Here is an 18,324-nt window from a genome sequence, read left to right on the forward strand (position 1 = left end):
CTGCAGCCAACCTCCAAGGCTGCCTACGCGGGAGGGGACGCGGAAAGTTTCACTGGGGATATGGATATCCAGGTTACTCTTAAAGGTCTTTTCCTCTCACTCCAGAATAATTTTTCAGGATTAAAATACCCTGAGGAGGAAGCTGCAAATACTCGTGGAAGGATACCTCGACAGTAAAAGCAGGTGCAAAAATCAAGCATTTAGAGGAAAAGAAATGTGTAGTCGGAAGAAGAAAAAATTGAAAGAGCCTTTACATCAAAGATTAGTGGTGAGACTGAAAGACTACCTGTTTACACAATACAGATCTGAGTACAGTGTCTTATGTCAAAGTTTTAAACTAGAAGGCAGTGAAGATGCAGTTATTTAGTAAGTCTGATGTGATGGATATTGAGGGATGATCTTGACAAATCCCTTCTGGTATGCAGACAGGGTGGCAGAGTAACCGTGCTTTAGATAACATCATTAATGAGATTTTTGGCTAAACTCAAAACAGTTTGAAGAATATGCTTTATTATAAAAATGTGCAACTATCCATAAAACTTTATTAGGCAGTATCTTATATTACAATCATTGGAGAAGTCAGAGTTGGGTCTTTGCTATTCTTCTGTCCTTGTTCATGTCTTAACAGAACTAGGTAATCATACTTTATAACTAAATTACACTGGTGAAATAACAGTAACTTCCACGCAATACATTAGTAAATTGTTATTTTCATGAATGTAATATCAAAATGCTTGCACCCCTAAATAGTTTTGGAAGACAGAAATTAAAACTTGGAAGTTTTGTTCCACTGTGAAAATCGAAAAGCAATATGGTTAATGTGAGAATTTGTTATTTGGAATATTAAACATTAAAATGAATGGTTAGATAAAAACCACATAGCAATAATTTATAAGTAAAATCACACTCAAAGAGCTTTGTAGAGAATGTACAGCCTGTGTGGCTAGTCCAGTGCTGATAAACAGCCCAGGCCGTTGCTTAGGAAATCTCACCCACTGAAAGCTTCCCTTTAACTCACTGCTGCCTGCCCATGAAGCTTGCTGAAGCCTTCTTCAGAAAGATAAAGGAAAAATGATCAAATTTATTCATTTAACAGAGCAAATATTTTGGTGTTCTGTAACAATGAATGAAATTGAGAGTCTTAATGGCTGTGTGAACCCTGCTTGTGAGAGAACTACACAGAAATCAGGTAATTTAGAGTAAGGTGTGATTTAATGTAAAGCATTTGAGAAGAAAAAAAAAATAGTGTGAATCAATGACTGATGGTCAGCCTTTGAATCATCTGCATTATGTCCCTGTTTTAAATTGGAAGGATGGATTTCCACAGAGTGAGTTTATGGATAAAGGAAGGGGCAGAATCTAGCTTTTGGTATAACGTTAAAGTAACCTGCAGAAAATGTTTATGTCAGGTTTTTATCCATCTGTTTTTGGCACTGTTATAGCTTTGTTCTTTCATCCCACAAAAGTCAGTTCTACTGCTGGCAGAAGTATTCAGGACCTGTGTGAATGGGGCTGATGTTTTGTCACTGCAAATGTACTAAGGGTATTGGTGAACAGGACTGGATCTTTGTCACTGCAGCCATGTCACAGGATGTGCTACAGTGCTACTTTTGAGTCTGTCCAAAAATAACAGCATTATGGGCTAAGAAAAACCCTATTTTGAAGTTGGTAGTTAGACATGGTTCAAATCAACTTGGAGCGGACACTGCAGCTGCCTGCCCATGTGCAACCTGAATTTTTTGCTTTGTTGGATTTGGTAAGGACTCAGGCTGTTGTTGGCTGGGTTAATGCTGCTGGGAGCAGGCTCACAAACATTGTAGAGGTGTAAGCTTTACTCCTTGTGGTGTAGAGAGTTGCTGAAGTTAAGAGACTTTCTTGTATCAGCTCTGATACTGCTTTTGAATTGGCGTTGTGAATACCCATGCTAAATGGCTTTCACAAGCACTTACTGCATACAGAAGCTGCCAGTTCCTGAGCAGGCTCATGGCGTGGTCAGTCCAGCAAGCTGCTCTCACCAAGAGAGCCCCTCACCTTTTTTAGATACTGGTTCCAGATGCTCCTTGTGATGGAATCTGCTGCCTAGGAGAGCAAGTTTGGCATCAGGTGACAGCTTAAAGCCTCGATGTTTAAGGTAGAATGTAGGTCTGTTTGCTTGGTTTAGACCACAACCTAGCAGACACTTTAGCAAGCTTTTAATTTAAGACCAAGCTATTGCTAGCTGAAGTCTGGTTTGTGTCCACTCTATGTTGTCCTGTGGATGGATTATGTGGACTCCACAGGTGCTCAAGCGAGCAGTGAACAGGCTGTGGACCTGGAAGCGCTATAGCCGCACTTCCAGAGTACCCTGCTGCCTGGATTCAGCTGGTTAACATGCACCCCAGCCATGACCTGTCTTTCTCCATCATACCTTTAGTCTCCTTCATACTGTATGTGGCTTCAGTTTAATCTAAATACTCTTGATACTATCTGCAGGTTTTGTTTTTTTCCTGGGTATCCCAAACTACTTTCAGCTCACTTATGTGAAAGTTGACTGGAAACAGCTAAGTTGAACGCATGCATAATACAATATATATCCAGTTTCTTTGAAACCTAAAGGTCAGGAGTGTACACAAGTGCTCTGCTTATTTGTAGCTATTTGGCATTAGGCTCTATTTGACAGAAAAGATTAAACACTGGGCAAAAGTGACAAAAACATAACTTGCTTTCTGTAGTGCACTTGCTACATACATTCTCATGAAAAACTGAAATACAAGTTAAATACATACTTATTTTATTCCAGGCTATAGAATAAGTGTATTTAGGCAGTTTTCAAAGTGTATTGTACACTGCATGCACAATAAATCAGTTTAATAGCTTGACTGTTTTACAATTTGTGTTCAAAGAACTGTATGATAGGCAATGAAATCATGTTATGGCATGACTTGTTGTCCATTTGGACCATATCCATTTCTTCATAAAAAAAATTTGGGAAACACAAACTGATACATGAAATGTATATTTAATATGAGCATTTGCTCCAAGAAAGAAACTTCACATTATGTTCAATTTTTAAATCCCTCCAAACAGAGGATTTAAGACAAGAAATTTTGAACATGGTTTCATTGCAGTATTACACTGAAGATTGATGTAGTATTTTTCAAAATGATGTAACAGTTTCCAAATACAGATTTCGGAATCTTATGCCAGAAATCAAGATAATATTTTAGGGCCCGTACATTAAGTTTTAAAACTGTTCTTAAAAGGATGACTTGTCTATGTTGACAAGAACTTTCTACCTGTGTGAAATATCTTATAAAGATAGCTTATGACTAGCAGGTCACCATCAAATATTAACATTAAGAATATTCAAGTCTACATTTTAAAGACTTATGCATGCAGTTTTGTCTCTTACACATTGTTTCGATGTGTGGCCTAAATGTATTGTGCCTCAAACACCAACAAACTTGAAATTACACTATGTAAATATATACATATATGATGCTGTATATGTTTAGTACCACAGTAAATATAACTGTAATCAAATGATACTAGACATATGTAGGACCATAGTTAAATTCCAAATAAGAAAAAAAGCCAGAAAAAAAAATCATTTATTCTAACAGTATTTCACAGTAGAAGGAGGCAGTCCTTTCTCACTGAATTTTCCCCCCTCAGGATTTGTAAACATCATAGCTATTATTCTATCAGTATAATAATTGAATATTTTATTCATAATGGTAAGTAGCTAACCAACATGAATAAAGTTGTCATAACACAATAACACTTTCAGACAAAACAGGTATTTATTAAAACAAACATTTATAAATATTTTGTCTTGCATTTTAAACTACATTTTTATAAATAACAATATTTAAAAGTGCTGAATATGGTAGGATAGTCAGCAACGCCACTGTAAACAGATTTGCTTTCCACTTTGCAGATTTTTTTTTTTAGATCCCATTTTGTCAAACACTACAACAGTTAAAATATTTGCATAGGGAATAGAGAATAGCCCTTTTAATCATCTCCTGAATTCTATATAAATTACAAAACCAAATGAGTTTAAGAAACAGTTCGTTAAATTGTTCGTATATATATCCAAAAAAAGCACACAGGTTTCAAGTAAAAAGAATGATTAAAAAATTCCCCAGACTCGCTATTTGAAGCATGTTCAATAAATTAAAAAAATGAGAGGTAGTAAAACAAAGGAAAAAAATAAGCCCCAGAAGATAAACTAAGACCTGCATCCTACCAGTTACTGTATAGCAGCAGACCCACCTCAGCAGCAGCGGCTCCAGCAAGGGCTGGCACCGGAGGCTGCCTGCAAGGAGTAACTGGGTGGTTGGAGCCAAGTGTGCTGGGGCTAGATTCCACTCAAGGACACAACTGCCAGACCTTCCAGTCCCATCAAAAGCAACGGGCTTATGCCAGGTTTAGTCCTATGTAAGTGAGAAGAATCTTGCCTCTTAAGTCTAAGACCAGACTTGTCAGTATTAAATATATATATACACATACATACACATATATATATATTTAACAAGTATTCAAAGCCATTTCTTGGTATATCTTTAGCAGTTTGTGAGGGATGCTAACACTCATTTTGCTTGTATATGGTAGGTATGAAGATAAGTTCCGAGTCACTGTCTCTTTAAACATCAAAATGCATCCTCAAATTGGACATTTTTTGATAAAAAGGCCAAGCAAACACCTATTAAAAACACCATGGCAGGCAAGTGATGGGAGTACTGTGCTGCCTTAGCTCTGATTCAGGGCTCAGTACAGGATTCTTTACCCAGGAAAGACACCCGTTGCATTTCCGTAGGCATTTTGCTTGGGTAAGGACTGTAGGTTTAGGAGCCCTTGAAGTTTGGTTTAATATTACTCTCCAAACCCCTTGTTTTCAAGGAATTACTCAAAATCAATGAGGCTAGAAGCTAGACATAAGTCTTCTTTAACTCGCCATCTCGTAAAACATTATTTTGTTTAAAAACATTTTTTACTGGATTTAGCTTTCAAAAAAAACCCTTACAGGACAGATGCAATTCATCAAAATGTTCTAAAATGCTCTAAAATGCTACATGTAGGCAATCTTTTATTAAATTTCTTTATTCAAAAAACTAAATTATCAAGCTTTTTGTTTTTTTGTTTTTGTTTTTTTTTTTTGTTTTTTTTTGTTTTTTTTTGCTGAAGTACATAACATTATACAACAGTGTTAGAACTGGATAGCCAGTCTTTAATAAATCAGTTACAGTATCTGACATCTGAAATGTACATTGAAAATCTTTGTTCTTTTAACAATTAAACAATATCAGCGCATAGACTGTGTCACCCAGATACGGATCCCTTTAAGTGGTTTGTGCTTTTTTTTTCATTTTTTTTTTCTTTTTTTGACATTGCAAACTCTGTAATGAAAATGCCACAGTTTTGGCAGTGAACAACCAGAGTAATCCTCTGCTTGATTTATTTTAAATAAACAGTGATAAATAGCTCTTTTTTTCTGTACAGAAATATTGGCTTCAAAAAGTCAGTGTATTGTACTCAGTAGAGCATGTTGAGTAATGCTACACCTTAAAAATTGGCTTTTTTCAGTTAGTGATGTTAAAAAATGCAAGCCTCTTTCTGGTTTGCTGCAATTGTTTCTATGTACCATAAGACTGTATTGCACAAAAAAAGTTCTTAAATACAGATATAATTTATGTTATTGGATTAAATATTGCAACAACTAAGTGGTAAGTGAAGCAGTTTTACCTTGCACATGCAGTGTGAGGATACACAAGGAGACTGTTCATAAAACTACAAATACATCATTGCAATCTTGACTGCAGTAGGGTGAAAGGAGTGTGAAACAAATGTATTTTGGCAAATCCATTGTTCCCCTCCCACACCATCTCAAGCAAGGAACACCTTGGTAAAAATGTAGACAGAGACCATAATATGTATTTGTTTTCTTCACAGTAGCCTGAGTAGTGCTAAACTGTAGTTCTCCAGGAACCCAGCTCCAGATGTTATTAAACTACTTTTCTTTCATCCCACCCACCCCAAAAAAATCAAGTGGTTTTTTTTTTTTTTTAAATTAAGTTTCAGAAGTAGAGCCTGTAATACTTTCAACAAGAGACTTATAAATCTGAGAGTTCAAAAACCTTGGAAAAGAGTCTCTGTGCATTAGGGTGTATATCTGGAGTTGGGCATCTTCATACATGTGAGGGCTGGGATCCAACAAGTTTCTGTTGATCACTTCTCTCACCCGGGAATCAAGACTAACCTGAAGAAGATGAGAACAGACTAATATTAAACAGTAATATCGGAAAGGCTGATATACGTATCTTTATTTCTCAGGGCTCCATTGAACATGCTGAGTTTATCAGTTTATTCAAGTAGTGCTGTGCTTCTTTCAGAACCACGACACAACTACAGACCGAGACCATCGACTCTGTTTCATTCTTGACTTGGTCTTTGCATCCATCTTAAGATCTGCAAGATGAAATGCAACTGTCTAACAGAATAAATACAGTGCAACCAAATAAAGTTCTACAGTAACCTGGATTTCCCAAAATATGTTATTTTACCTTAAAAAAAATTCTTTTTACATATTTATTTCTCTGAAATGAATGTTGAATGACTCTCAGAGAGCTGAAGGGTTTTTTTTGACTATTTGTGGTTAAATCTTTAGAAGCTTTCTATTCAGCATATTCATCTGGCTGCCCTACAGATTTTTTTTTCCCATTTTTTCAGGCACTACACTTGTTGCTCACAACTTACCCAGAGTTCTGTATCAGTTTTTATTGTGTTAATCTCCCCATTAATATTAACTATTTCAGATTTGTTCTTTTCAAGACTCTTTAACATCTGGTAATTTATACTTTCAGGATATCATATGTCCATATTGAAGTTGTTAGCAAGTTTCAGTTTTAGCTTCTCATTTACTTTCCATTTGTAATGAACTCCTGTGCTTAGGCTGAAAAGGGCATGTTATGCTTGGGGTGAATGCACAGACGATTTTAGAATATCATTTAGAAGTTTGAGCGAATGTACAGCTTATCCACAAAATGCTCTAAAAACAGTAAAATTAATGCCTTCTGGATTAAACAAAATGGCAGTAGCAGGAAAGCCCACTGGGGCCAGCAAGGGTTTACTCAGCTAAGAAGAAAAAGGCTAAAACACTGAGTAGAGAAACACCAAGCACAGATCAGTTAAGCTACTGTGATTTACACCAGCTTGCAATCTGACCCTACTACTCTGCAACAATATAAATAGATATTCATATTGTCTGAAGGATTGAGCTCAACCCTGGAAAGCTCCGCGTACCAAGATACCTTGATCTGTGAAGGATGCTAACTGAGATAAAAGCTCAGCATGTGTGTGGATGTGTGAGCCTGTGTATTTTTATATGTGATGAAGCAAAGTCTTTGAATATGGTATGGTATGGTGGTATGGTATAGTACTGAGGACTAGATATACATTTTCACTGTATCTTCAGTACCAACTGTCGAAGCTGGCATTGTTGGGTTTTTGGCATATTGGAGTATGTTACTGCCACAGCAGGCAAGCTCTTTCTCCTCCAGTATTTACTGTTACTTGGTTATCAGTCACAAGGCACAACTATGATGCAGCCTAACTGTGAATGAAACTGTTGCCTATCCATCCTAGGAAACCGTACCTATTACTCAAGTATGCTATCTCAGCAGAACACCCCCTGCGCCAGCTGGATGCACTCTCCAAGAGCTCATTGCTCCACTTGCATGCAGCACCCCGGGGTGCAGCAGGAATTCCTGCTGTACACCCCCCTTTCGACTGGGCATCGGGGCTGTGCCAGCTGCCACGAACAGCCTTCCCCCTTTCCCACAATGGTGCTTCCCCTCCCTTGTGCTGGCATGGCTCTGTGGACAGCCCACAGCTAGCTGAGTCAAGGAATCAATCCACCTGAAAGTGGCATTTCTTTTCCAGGCTGTTTTTCAACCCAGGCATTTTTCTGGTTGAATTCATTGTCTTAAGTAACGTAGCTGTGCAATCAGACTGGGATGCACCGCAGGAATGACCAGACCGGTCGGGCTGCTCAGTCAGTGACTACCTGCTTTTAGACACAGCAGCATGCAGGGGTGTAGCATTAAGGCAGTTTTGAGCAGCAGTGTTGCAGCCATGTATCTTTGGTATTTATTTGAATACATTTAAATCCTAGACCATTGCACTTCTGTAGCACTGAATTGACACACTAAGATTTAAGCAGTTCTCCCTGACACAGATGCACGTGCACGTATCTTTGCAAAACCAGTTTGTGCAGCTAGCTAATTGGTTCTTCATTATCAAATATAATAGCTGAGATAAAAAGCTCAAATTTGGCAGGATGGTGGGATTTTGTGCTATTGAATATAGTAAAAGTTAATTGCATTTATAGAATGAAAAAAATTAATTATGGATATGTTAATTTACATTGTAGTTTTTCAGTGACTCACTAAGGCCAGATGTCAAAACTAAAGGTCAATACTAAAGGTATTTCCTTGCTAAACAGATGAATACAAGGTATCTGTTTAGAACACTAAGACCTTCTGCCTCAGTAACTTCATCACTGAACAAATGATGCTAAATATTTCAGCTCTTATGCCAGAAGATAACATCTGGAATGGGATGCCTGGATGAATGAGAATTTATCAGCTCCTGTGCTGATCTAAAATACTGCAAACAGTTCTTGTTTGCCTCATATCCAGTAGGGGCAGGAGCAACTGAATTGATGACATCTGCACATGTCCAGTGCACCAAGTTCATGAGTAGTTTTGTTAAACCCTAAGTCAAACAACACTTAGTTGTTGTTTGAATTTTAACTGCTAGTTGATCTTAGCTTAAAAAGACAACTGAGCATTCAGCACATATATATGTACTAGAGATATTATAAGAAAAACTCATTATTGTATTGCTGTACTGGCAGTTATCTCACTCCAAAGCAAAAGTATATACTATGGCACAAGAGAAGATAATGGAGTTATAAATTGCTGTTGGCTTCATTCATATGAATGAAGTTGCAAATTATTACTGAATGCAGTGCACAAGTAAAATGTAGGAAGCAAGGTCCACAGTGAGCATAAATTAGCATGACGCCATTGAGTAGAAAGTTAGATGCAATGCACAGAGACAAGGCAAAGGAGCTAAAGGTACATGACGCGGCCTAAGACTCTTCTACAGTGCTTATACAGAATCACAGAATCACAGAATCATCTAGGTTGGAAAGGACCTTGAAGATCATCTAGTCCAACCTTTAAGCTAGCATTGGCAGTTTCCAACTACACCATATCCCTCAGTGCTATGTCGACCCAACTCTTAAACACCTCCAGGGATGGGGACTCCACCACTTCCCCGGGCAGCCCATTCCAACACCTAACAACCCGTTCTGTAAAGAAATACTTTCTAATATCCAGTCTAAACCTTCCCTGGCGCAACCTGAGGCCATTCCCTCTTGTCTTACCACTCACTACTTGGTTAAAGAGACTCATCCCCAGCTCTCTGCAACCTCCTTTCAGGTAGCTGTAGAGGGCGATGAGGTCTCCCCTCAGCCTCCTCTTCTCCAGACTAAACAACCCCAGTTCCCTCAGCCGCTCCTCGTACAACATGTGCTCCAGACCCTTCACCAGCTTCATTGCCCTTCTCTGGACATGCTCGAGTAATTCAATGTCCTTTTTGTAGTGAGGGGCCCAAAACTGAACACAGTAATCGAGGTGTGGCCTCACCAGTGCCCAGTACAGGGGTAAGATCCCTTCCCTGTCCCTGCTGGCCACGCTATTTCTGATACAGGCCAGGATGCCATTGGCCTTCTTGGCCACCTGGGCACACTGCTGGCTCATGTTCAGCCGGCTGTCAATCAACACCCCCAGGTCCCTCTCTGACTGGCAGCTCTCCAGCCACTCCTCCCCAAGCCTGTAGCGCTGCTGGGGGTTGTTGTGGCCCAAGTGCAGCACCCGGCATTTGGCCTTATTGAAGCTCCTACAGTTGGCCTTAGCCCATCACTCCAGCCTGTCCAGGTCTCTCTGCAGAGCCTCCCTACCCTCGAGCAGATCAACACTCCCAGCCACCTTGGTGTCATCTGCAAACTTACTGAGGGTGTACTCGATCTCCTCGTCTAGATCATCAATAAAGATCTTAAACAGGAGTGGCCCCAAAACCAAAACCTGGGGGACACCACTCGTGACCAGTCGCCAACTGGATTTAACTCCATTCACCACAACTCTTTGGGCCCGGCCATCCAGCCAGTTTTTTACCCAGCAGGCCTGCGATCATCCAAGCCTCGAGCAGCCAGTTTTGCCAGGAGAATGCTGTGGGAAATGGTGTCAAAGGCCTTACTGAAGTCGAGGTAAACTACATCCACAGCCTTTCCCTCATCCAATAAGCAGGTCACCCTGTCGTAGAAGGAGATCAGGTTTGTCAAGCAGGACCTGTCTTTCATAAACCCATGCTGACTGGGCCTGATCATCTGGTTGTCCCACACATGTTGTGTGATGGTACTCAGGATGAGCTGCTCCATCAGCTTCCCAGGCACTGACGTCAAGCTGACAGGCCTGTAATTTCCTGGATCATCCTTCCGACCCTTCTTATAGATGGGCGTCACATTGGCCAGTTTCCAATCTGTTGGGACCTCCCTCATCAGCCAGGACTGCTGGTAAATGATGGAAAACGGCTTGGCAAGCACCCCAGCCAGCTCCTTCAGCACCCTCGGGTGTATCCCATCAGGTCCCATAGACTTGTGTGTGTCTATGTGATGCAGTAGGTCACTGACTGTCTCCTGGATTGCGGGGGGGTCGTTCTCCCAGTCTTTGTCCTCTAGCTGAGGAGGCTGGATTCCCTCAGTACAACTAGTCTTGCTATTAAAGACTGAGGCAAAGAAGGCATTAAGGACCTCAGCCTTCTCCTCATCACTTGTTACCATGTTTCCTCCCGCATCCAGCAGGGGATGGATACTCTCCCTGGTCTTTCTTTTGCTGTTGACATACTTACAGAAACATTTCTTGTTATCCTTGATTGCTGAGGCCAGGGTAATTTCCAGCTGGGCTTTAGACCTCCTGATTTCTGCCCTGCATAGCCTCACAGCAGCTTTGTAATCACTGTGAGTGGCTAATCCCTTCTTCTAAAGGCTGTAAACTTTCCTTTTCTCCCTGAGTTGCAACCAAAGCTCCCTGTTCAGCCAGGGGGGGTCTTCTCTGTCACTGGCTTCTCTTACAGCACCTGGGGACTGCCTGTTTCTGAGGCATTAACACTTCCTTCTTAAAGAGTTCCCAGCATTCCTGGACCCCTATACCCTTCAGGATCGTCTCCCAAGGTATCCTTTCAAGCAGGTGCCTAAACAAGACAAAGTCAGCCCTTTTGAAGTCCAGGATGTCAATTATATACATTTATATATATCTCTATTCCAAAACATGATTTGATAGAGGATGCTTTTTCTTTGCTCCAGGTGAAGATCATTTCAGAATTTGTCTGTGTCAGCTTAAGGGTTGAAGAAAATCTTACATAATTTCCCAGGTATTATACCTTTCATTAGAGAAAATACATGGCCCCCATTCCTGGATTCTCACATAGGAATAACCACTGCAAATTTGGATTTTCTCCCAGGCAGCTGTTGCAGCTGATAAATCTATAATGATTCTGATTTAAATTCCTTAATTTTGGTGCCTTTTCTCCAGAAATCCATTTGCATTACTTACATGATCTCTCTGGCAGGCATGCAGAAGCATACCTATTTCTCAGTCTTCTTTTACTGGAGTTTCTTGAGTCTTATAAAGAGCTTTGAGGTGTTGTGGCCAGTGATGCTAAATGGCTCAGCACCTGTCTCCCTACTTTTTCTGTCCCTTCCTTTCCTGATTTAATGTCCATACTAAGACTTTCATCTGACAGATCAGGCAGACTTTCAGACCCCCATCTGGCAATCCAGGATATAACATTTCTGCTCTGGAATAGCAGAAAATGGAAATGTAACATTTACAGCTTTACCTCTTTTGGCGATAGTATAGAAATGTAATCTTCATATATAAGTCTGGCTTTTTCTTCAATAACTTTCTTGTTCTGTTCCTTCTTTAGATCTTCACATGCAAGCCAGAAAAGCAGGTTCTCCTCACTATACTCTGTTCGAAGAAACTCTCTGAAAAGGTTCCTCCCAGCTGGTGTTTTCATCATCTTGTCAAAATTCTGAGCCCAAGACAAAATTTCATCTGCAGTAGGGTTTTGGCTGCAAAAGTAAAGTATGATTACAAATATGCTTCTATTTTTGTAATAGTGTTTTCATACATTCATCCAAAAATTCTCCTTTCAACTGCACTTTAGTCCACAGTGAAAACTGTAAGCAACAAGGCTTCATCAGTGACAGGGGAATTTTGTTCACTCTTCACTTGTGCATTCATTATCTCAATAGCCTACTAAATGTGTTTAATGTTACGAGACATGCATTTGGCTTTCTACATGTTTTCTACTACTGTTGTTAGCCATCAGACTCAAAGACAAAGTCCCACAACAGCATTGAATTCTTGCCTCTGCAGTTAAAGGAGATGTGATTTGAGGGAGCTGGCAATACACTCTCTTTCATGAGGGGTTTAGATGACACCTGATGTTCCTGCCTGCTTCTGATGGTGTTTGGCCGATCACTGGCTGTCACACAATTTGGTTCAGGAAGGACAAGAAAAACAAAAGGCTCTTGGCAGCCAAGAGCATACTAATGAGGCCCAACAAAATAGTAATTCAGAGAGCTTTTAAATTAGCATATTTCTCTGTGCTTGTACCTAAGGGTTGCTAAGCTCTCCTCTGTTTGGTGCTATTGACCTGAATGATCATCTATTGGCACGACATGTGATGAATGTTGCTGGCAAAATTGGAGAGAGAAGAAATGAGAAAAAGTCCTTATTCCCATTTTCTGAAGGAAACCTATTTGTGGCTTGTAACAATGGATGTACTGGGTAAGTGATCAGAAGACTAACTTGTGTCACTAATCCATTAATGTGCCAATAAATAGCTTGAGAAGGTAATACTCCAAGTTAATTAACAACAATTCAATATGGTTTCAAAGTTAAATCTGAGTGCTCAACCCCCCTCCTGATAGGATCCAACACAAGAACTTTACTAGCTGTTGTTAATAGCTTCTGTGTAATCATGTTGTACAGTAAGCGACATTTGTCTATATGATTTCAAGTCCATTTATCAACTCCTACTTTGCATACAAGGAAGACTGGATGATGGGAAGCTATTTGTGATAGCTTTTTGGCAGTCCAAAAGATCTAATAAATGAGAAAGTGTTTAACTTTTAAACTATCCAGCAAAATAATTGAAATAATTGTAATCTGAACCAAAAAGTATAAACATTCAGATCTGAAGGTGAAAAGTCCTCGCTCTGAGAAGAGTGAAAAGAACCTGCTGAGGTGAATGGAGCTGACAATCAACCTGTGCTCCTTTGTTGTCTGTTGGGAAGCTCTCTTCACTACAGTATTTTGTGGAAATTTCTAATATTGTCCTCTCATAAATGACCATGAGTAACAATGAAGACAATGAGTTGTTTAGGTTGTTTTTACCATCAATCATATCCTCTAGAGTTAAGTTTTAATTTACTTTTTATGGATTAGAGAACTCAAGGCCATTGATAAGTTAGCATTTTTCCCAACGCAATAAACATGGGCCCAAGCTTTAGACAGAAATAGAAGCTCTTTCCGTGCACGTTAGCCTGTTTTTCAAGGTATGTGTTTCCTTGGTTAACTACAGTGAAACCATAGTCCAAGCTGTTTTATGCAAGGTAGACATGTTAAAAATCTGACTGTGAAGTACAGTTGAGCCCTGTTAGTTTTTCTTCTTGTCTGGATAAAGAGAAGAAAATGATCCCACAGGTGGCAGACGCTTCTTATAAAGACCCACAGGTCTATGGAACCATCTAAGCACCTCCCATTCTTCTCTGCAGTTCTTCCCCACAAATAAGAAACTTTAAGAAAGCCTGATTTATGAGTGTCTCTGCTGGCATTTCCTTGTCAGGACAGATTTTATTTCCTTTTGTATAGAATTTTTTCTTGAGGAAAAGTCATTAAAAGGACATTCCCAAAGCATAAAAAACAAAGCCATTCTTGATATTAGTTATAGGCAAATTAAAAACATTTACTAGACAAGTTTGACCAACTTACCATTCTTCTATGACTTGGATACTCTCCATTTTGGTCGTATGTGTTGGCCTTCCTGCATTGTCTCCTCTATCTTCATTCCTAACAGTGAGGCTGCAATGTAGTACAACACTTTATTTTGTCTAGAGAAAGTTAATTTAAAACAATGACTACAGTAATGCAAACTTTTAAAAGATATAAACCTACGTAAAATGTAATTTTTTACTCTTGCCCATAAAATTTTGGAGAGTAAGTTTTGGTAACAACTTTTCCCCTTAATTCTGATGAATGTTAATTAACAGTTGCTATTAGCATGTGTACATTTTTACAAACTCACAGTTTATCCACTGAAAGATGGACACAAACTTAGAGGTCACTTTTGGAATGATTTCACTTAGTAAATTGAGAATATTAGTAACAATAAAGGTAGGGGGGGATAAGAGTATCTGAATTAGATATTTATGAGGCTTTGGTGCCCCACCAGTTCTGGATGGTTGTTCATTCTTTATGAACTTTCCCTTTTTTCTCTCCAGGATACGGTGGCAGTAGATGGCTCAGATACAGAACTTAGCATGTGGCAGCTCCTTATGATTTCTTCCTCTGACCTAAATTTGTTTTTCATTCCAAAAAGTAAAACTTACTGGCCTCCCAACAGAAAGGCATCCATTACCCTCCTGTTACCACAAGCAAGGAAAAGAAAGACTTCCTTTATGTAAGGATGTTTTTATTTTTTTTTTTTTTCTTTTTTTGAGCTGGTAACTAGCATCACTTATTTTTCTGTAAATATCTTTTTAATTGGGTTTGCTTTAGTGGTATCAACTTCCTCTGTGTGTGCTCTGTGTGAATGTTCTGGAACATGGTATTGCCAGAAAAAACACAATTCCTGATAACTACTGAAATAAAACATGTTTTGAATGAAGGAAGTATTCATATAGGAAACCTGGTTCCAAAAATTAAGCTTAAGAAGTGGAACATAGTAAGGAGATGGAGATTTCCCTTTATCCAGTGTTCCCTACATGTCCAGTTGAGAGAAAACAAGCAACCAAGCAAAAAATCCCCCCTCCCAATCCCAAGTGAACTCATATTTTGAATATTGAATATTCACCATACAATGGTGCTCTCAGTCATCCTAAGTGGCAATATATAAAAATATCTTGGTAGCATAAAGCTTCTCCCTTCCCCACCCCACTAATCCGGGTAACTTCTGCTCAGGTCTAAGAAGAAATCCCAGCTTTGAGACATTTTTAGCACAAATAACCTTTCTTTCTAGCCCCTCTGCATTTATGAGTTTCTTCCACATTTTTTCAAGTGTTTGGCTGAGTTAATAGGTGATCTCAAATACTCTACTGAAAACTGGAAGTTTAAGCTCCCAGGTAATTACAGCAGAGCACATACTAAGACTTAAACATTACAAAGACATACACTTGCAAATGAAGCTGTTTGATACTGGTTGCTCCTTGACTTACCTGCCAAGACCTTAGTTCAGGCCCTTGGTCCTGCTTCCCCTGTTACAGCGTAGGAATGCAGCTCCAGTGCTGCTAAGGTGTTAGGGTGTCATCAACTGCTGCAGGAGAAACAACACATCCTGAACTCTGGGGTTGGCAGGTAAAAAGCCTTTCCATCTCCTCTGACTTGTTGCTCGTCAGTCTATAGAGGGAGCACCCAGGAAAGCCAACGAGAGTTCCGTATACAGGAGGAGAAAAAAAAGGGACCATCCACTTTCTGTCTTGTAATCTTTAAGTCCATACATGTAACTGCTTACGGTCACCTTATATCTGGCCAGTTGGGAAGAGGGAGAAGCAGGGAAGGCACAAAGCTTCTCTCCCTCCCTCCCTCACTCCCTCTCTCCCTTCTTTGCAGTCCATAGGTAGAGCAGCATTTGTTTCCTCTGCTGGGTGCAGAGATCTGAGTGTCCTTTGGTTCCACAGTAGAGTAACACCATGGAAGGAGGAAACAGCTTGTGTAGGTTGGGAGTGTAACAGGGTTGTTCACCCGAGTCTGTCCAAAAGAGAATGAAGCTGCCTGTTTTCTCTCCTCCATCACATAAGCAGCAGCTAAGCTGTACTGAGAAAATTTACTTGTTGGGCAGTAGACATCCAAGGTTTGGATGCTGAGTCTTACTGGAAGTAGAAGGTGACTTGTGAGAGCAGTTAATCTACACTGCTAATTTAATTTGATGTCTGGGATCAAATACTGTTTGTTTTGCTCATGCAAAAGCTCTGCTAAATTTAGGAAACCAACACGGGCTGATGAAGGTGGAATACAAGTAATGAGTGGTGAGCAAGAAAGAGAAATAGGAAAATGGTCAAGAAAGCCATGTTGACTTCATTGCACTTTTTTATCTAAGGAGTAATGGATAGGCCCTACTTTCTACAAGACTACATCTCAGTAAAAAGTTCAGATGGTGGGCCCAGAATGTAGTGTGCAGTTTTCTGGTATCTATACCAGAGTGACACTGCAAGGTACACATTTGGTCCCAATTCTTTCATCTCACCATTCATAGTTGGAGTTCAATGGCTGAAGTTAGTCAGAGTTGCAAAACAGGGAAGACTCTAAAGAAAGAAGTGTTATACTTGGTTGGAACAATTTCTCAAGTTTGGGTATTGTATTTAAAACTGTGCTAAAGTTATAATACGTCTTGGCCTAATTCTGCATTGTTTCCAGCAACAAACACTAGCACTACATTTCAACTTCTATTTATCTACATCTGTCAAGGCTGGAGTTCCATTGGATACATTACTTTTGATATGTTTTTCCTGTGAAAGAAACCATTATTTTTATACAGAAGTACATTCAATTCAGACATGTTCTGTTTTCACTCAAGGAACTGGTTCATGTTTGCTTAGAAAAAAAAATTAAATATTTACATATTTGTGACTACAAAGCTAATTTGAAAGCAGCCTTTAAATAGCTCTGATCACAGTAACAGATTGCTACCTTTTACCTCAAAATGACAACACTGCATTGCTATTTGCTATGTTGCTATCTTCAGTTGAAAATACCCTATCTGTTCACATTTCTCTGTGGAATTCAAGCAGTCCTCAGCAGCAAAGGCACCCTGCATACCTGGAGTTGGTGTCCTTGATACATTATTCCATCATGGAAGCTAGCTGATTTTGTCAGAATTATGCTGTATAGTGTAAAACTAAACTGAGTAAAAGTAACAGGATAAAGATTAACAAAATGTTCTTAGTTAATGCTTTAAGAAGAGGAAATTGCTGGTATGCCTCATCAAAAAGTAGTTAAATGAAAGAGAAGTGTTCTAGAGAGACACCTGAGGTAAATTAACATATATGGTGCCATTATTATTTATTAGTTGGAGTACATCCACCAGATACCTTTAAAATTTAGAAATGTAAATTACCCATGATAAAAGCACAACAAAACTACTAATGCCTTAGAGAGTCTGGGTTGTCTAAAGGCAAAGTTTAAGTGGAAAGCACAAACACTGGCTTGTTTTCTGTTCCTATGGAAGGTTTGTTCTGCCCACCTTTATGCTGATTTTATTGCTCTGGAGAGTATGGTAAAACGTGCTTCAGTAAACTGAAGTGGCCTGAGCTCGGTGTACCTTTCAAAAATACCTTGGCTTCCTGCCTTCTACAAAACTGATAGTTTCTTTAACTACTGCAACAGTATTATTATGAGTAATTTCTGTTTGGAGTGAGTGCATTTCTATTTTGCAACTTCACAGACTTTATAAGTAAAAATGTTAATGAGCAGGGACTACTTGAAGTATACAAATGGAACAAAATATCACATATATGGTTAAACTGGTCCAGGTTCCTAGATGATGTGTTTTTGCAGGAACTACTGGGATTCAGAAAACCAATATTTATTTATTTAGCTACTATTATTTGTCTGCTAATATTCATGTTCAGCAATTAAGTAATTGTTCTGTTGAATAATTACTTAGCTAAATCAGTATTGCAGAATACTGGTGCATGGTAAGGTAAAAAAGGCAAGCTAATTGGATAAAATCAAGAGAGTTGGACTAATTGAAGAGCAAAAATCTCACTGACTCTTCCTCCAGGTGCTTCCAGCCAGTTGCTTTAGCCGTTTTTTAAAGTTGCTTAGCATCCCTACTGCTGCACTTACCTTCTAGTGCCATTAAGAAACTGAAAATCATTTAGAGCTTGAACCAGATCTTTCATTCTCTGTATATCCAGTGAACAAATAGTGTCTAACTGCTTCCCAAGGGTCAGATTCTCATGTACCAGTAGCCTAAATCTGGTGAATCAGT

The 18,324-nt window shown here is 39.3% G+C and overlaps 1 protein-coding gene across 4 annotated transcripts in view; it reads right to left on the reverse strand.

The window, feature by feature from the left end:
* Window positions 1–2,747: 2,747 nt before the first annotated feature.
* The window catches only part of RGS17 (regulator of G protein signaling 17), a 78,248-nt gene continuing 62,671 nt past the window's right edge, over window positions 2,748–18,324 (reverse strand). For 2 of the 4 annotated variants that reach the window (XM_074818798.1, XM_074818799.1), the window contains exons 3-5: window positions 14,109–14,186; window positions 11,947–12,181; window positions 2,748–6,241 (exon numbers count right to left, since the gene is read on the reverse strand). In XM_074818798.1, coding sequence (XP_074674899.1) covers window positions 6,053–6,241; window positions 11,947–12,181; window positions 14,109–14,186 — 502 coding nt within the window. In that variant the 3' untranslated portion in view covers window positions 2,748–6,052. Of the gene's footprint in view, window positions 6,242–11,946; window positions 12,182–14,108; window positions 14,199–18,324 lie in introns of all 4 variants that reach the window. The other 2 variants (XM_074818795.1, XM_074818796.1) reach the window with 1 other exon arrangement.

The sequence above is a fragment of the Strix aluco genome, chromosome 3, assembly GCF_031877795.1.
Source record: "Strix aluco isolate bStrAlu1 chromosome 3, bStrAlu1.hap1, whole genome shotgun sequence".
NCBI classification, from domain to species: domain Eukaryota; kingdom Metazoa; phylum Chordata; class Aves; order Strigiformes; family Strigidae; genus Strix; species Strix aluco.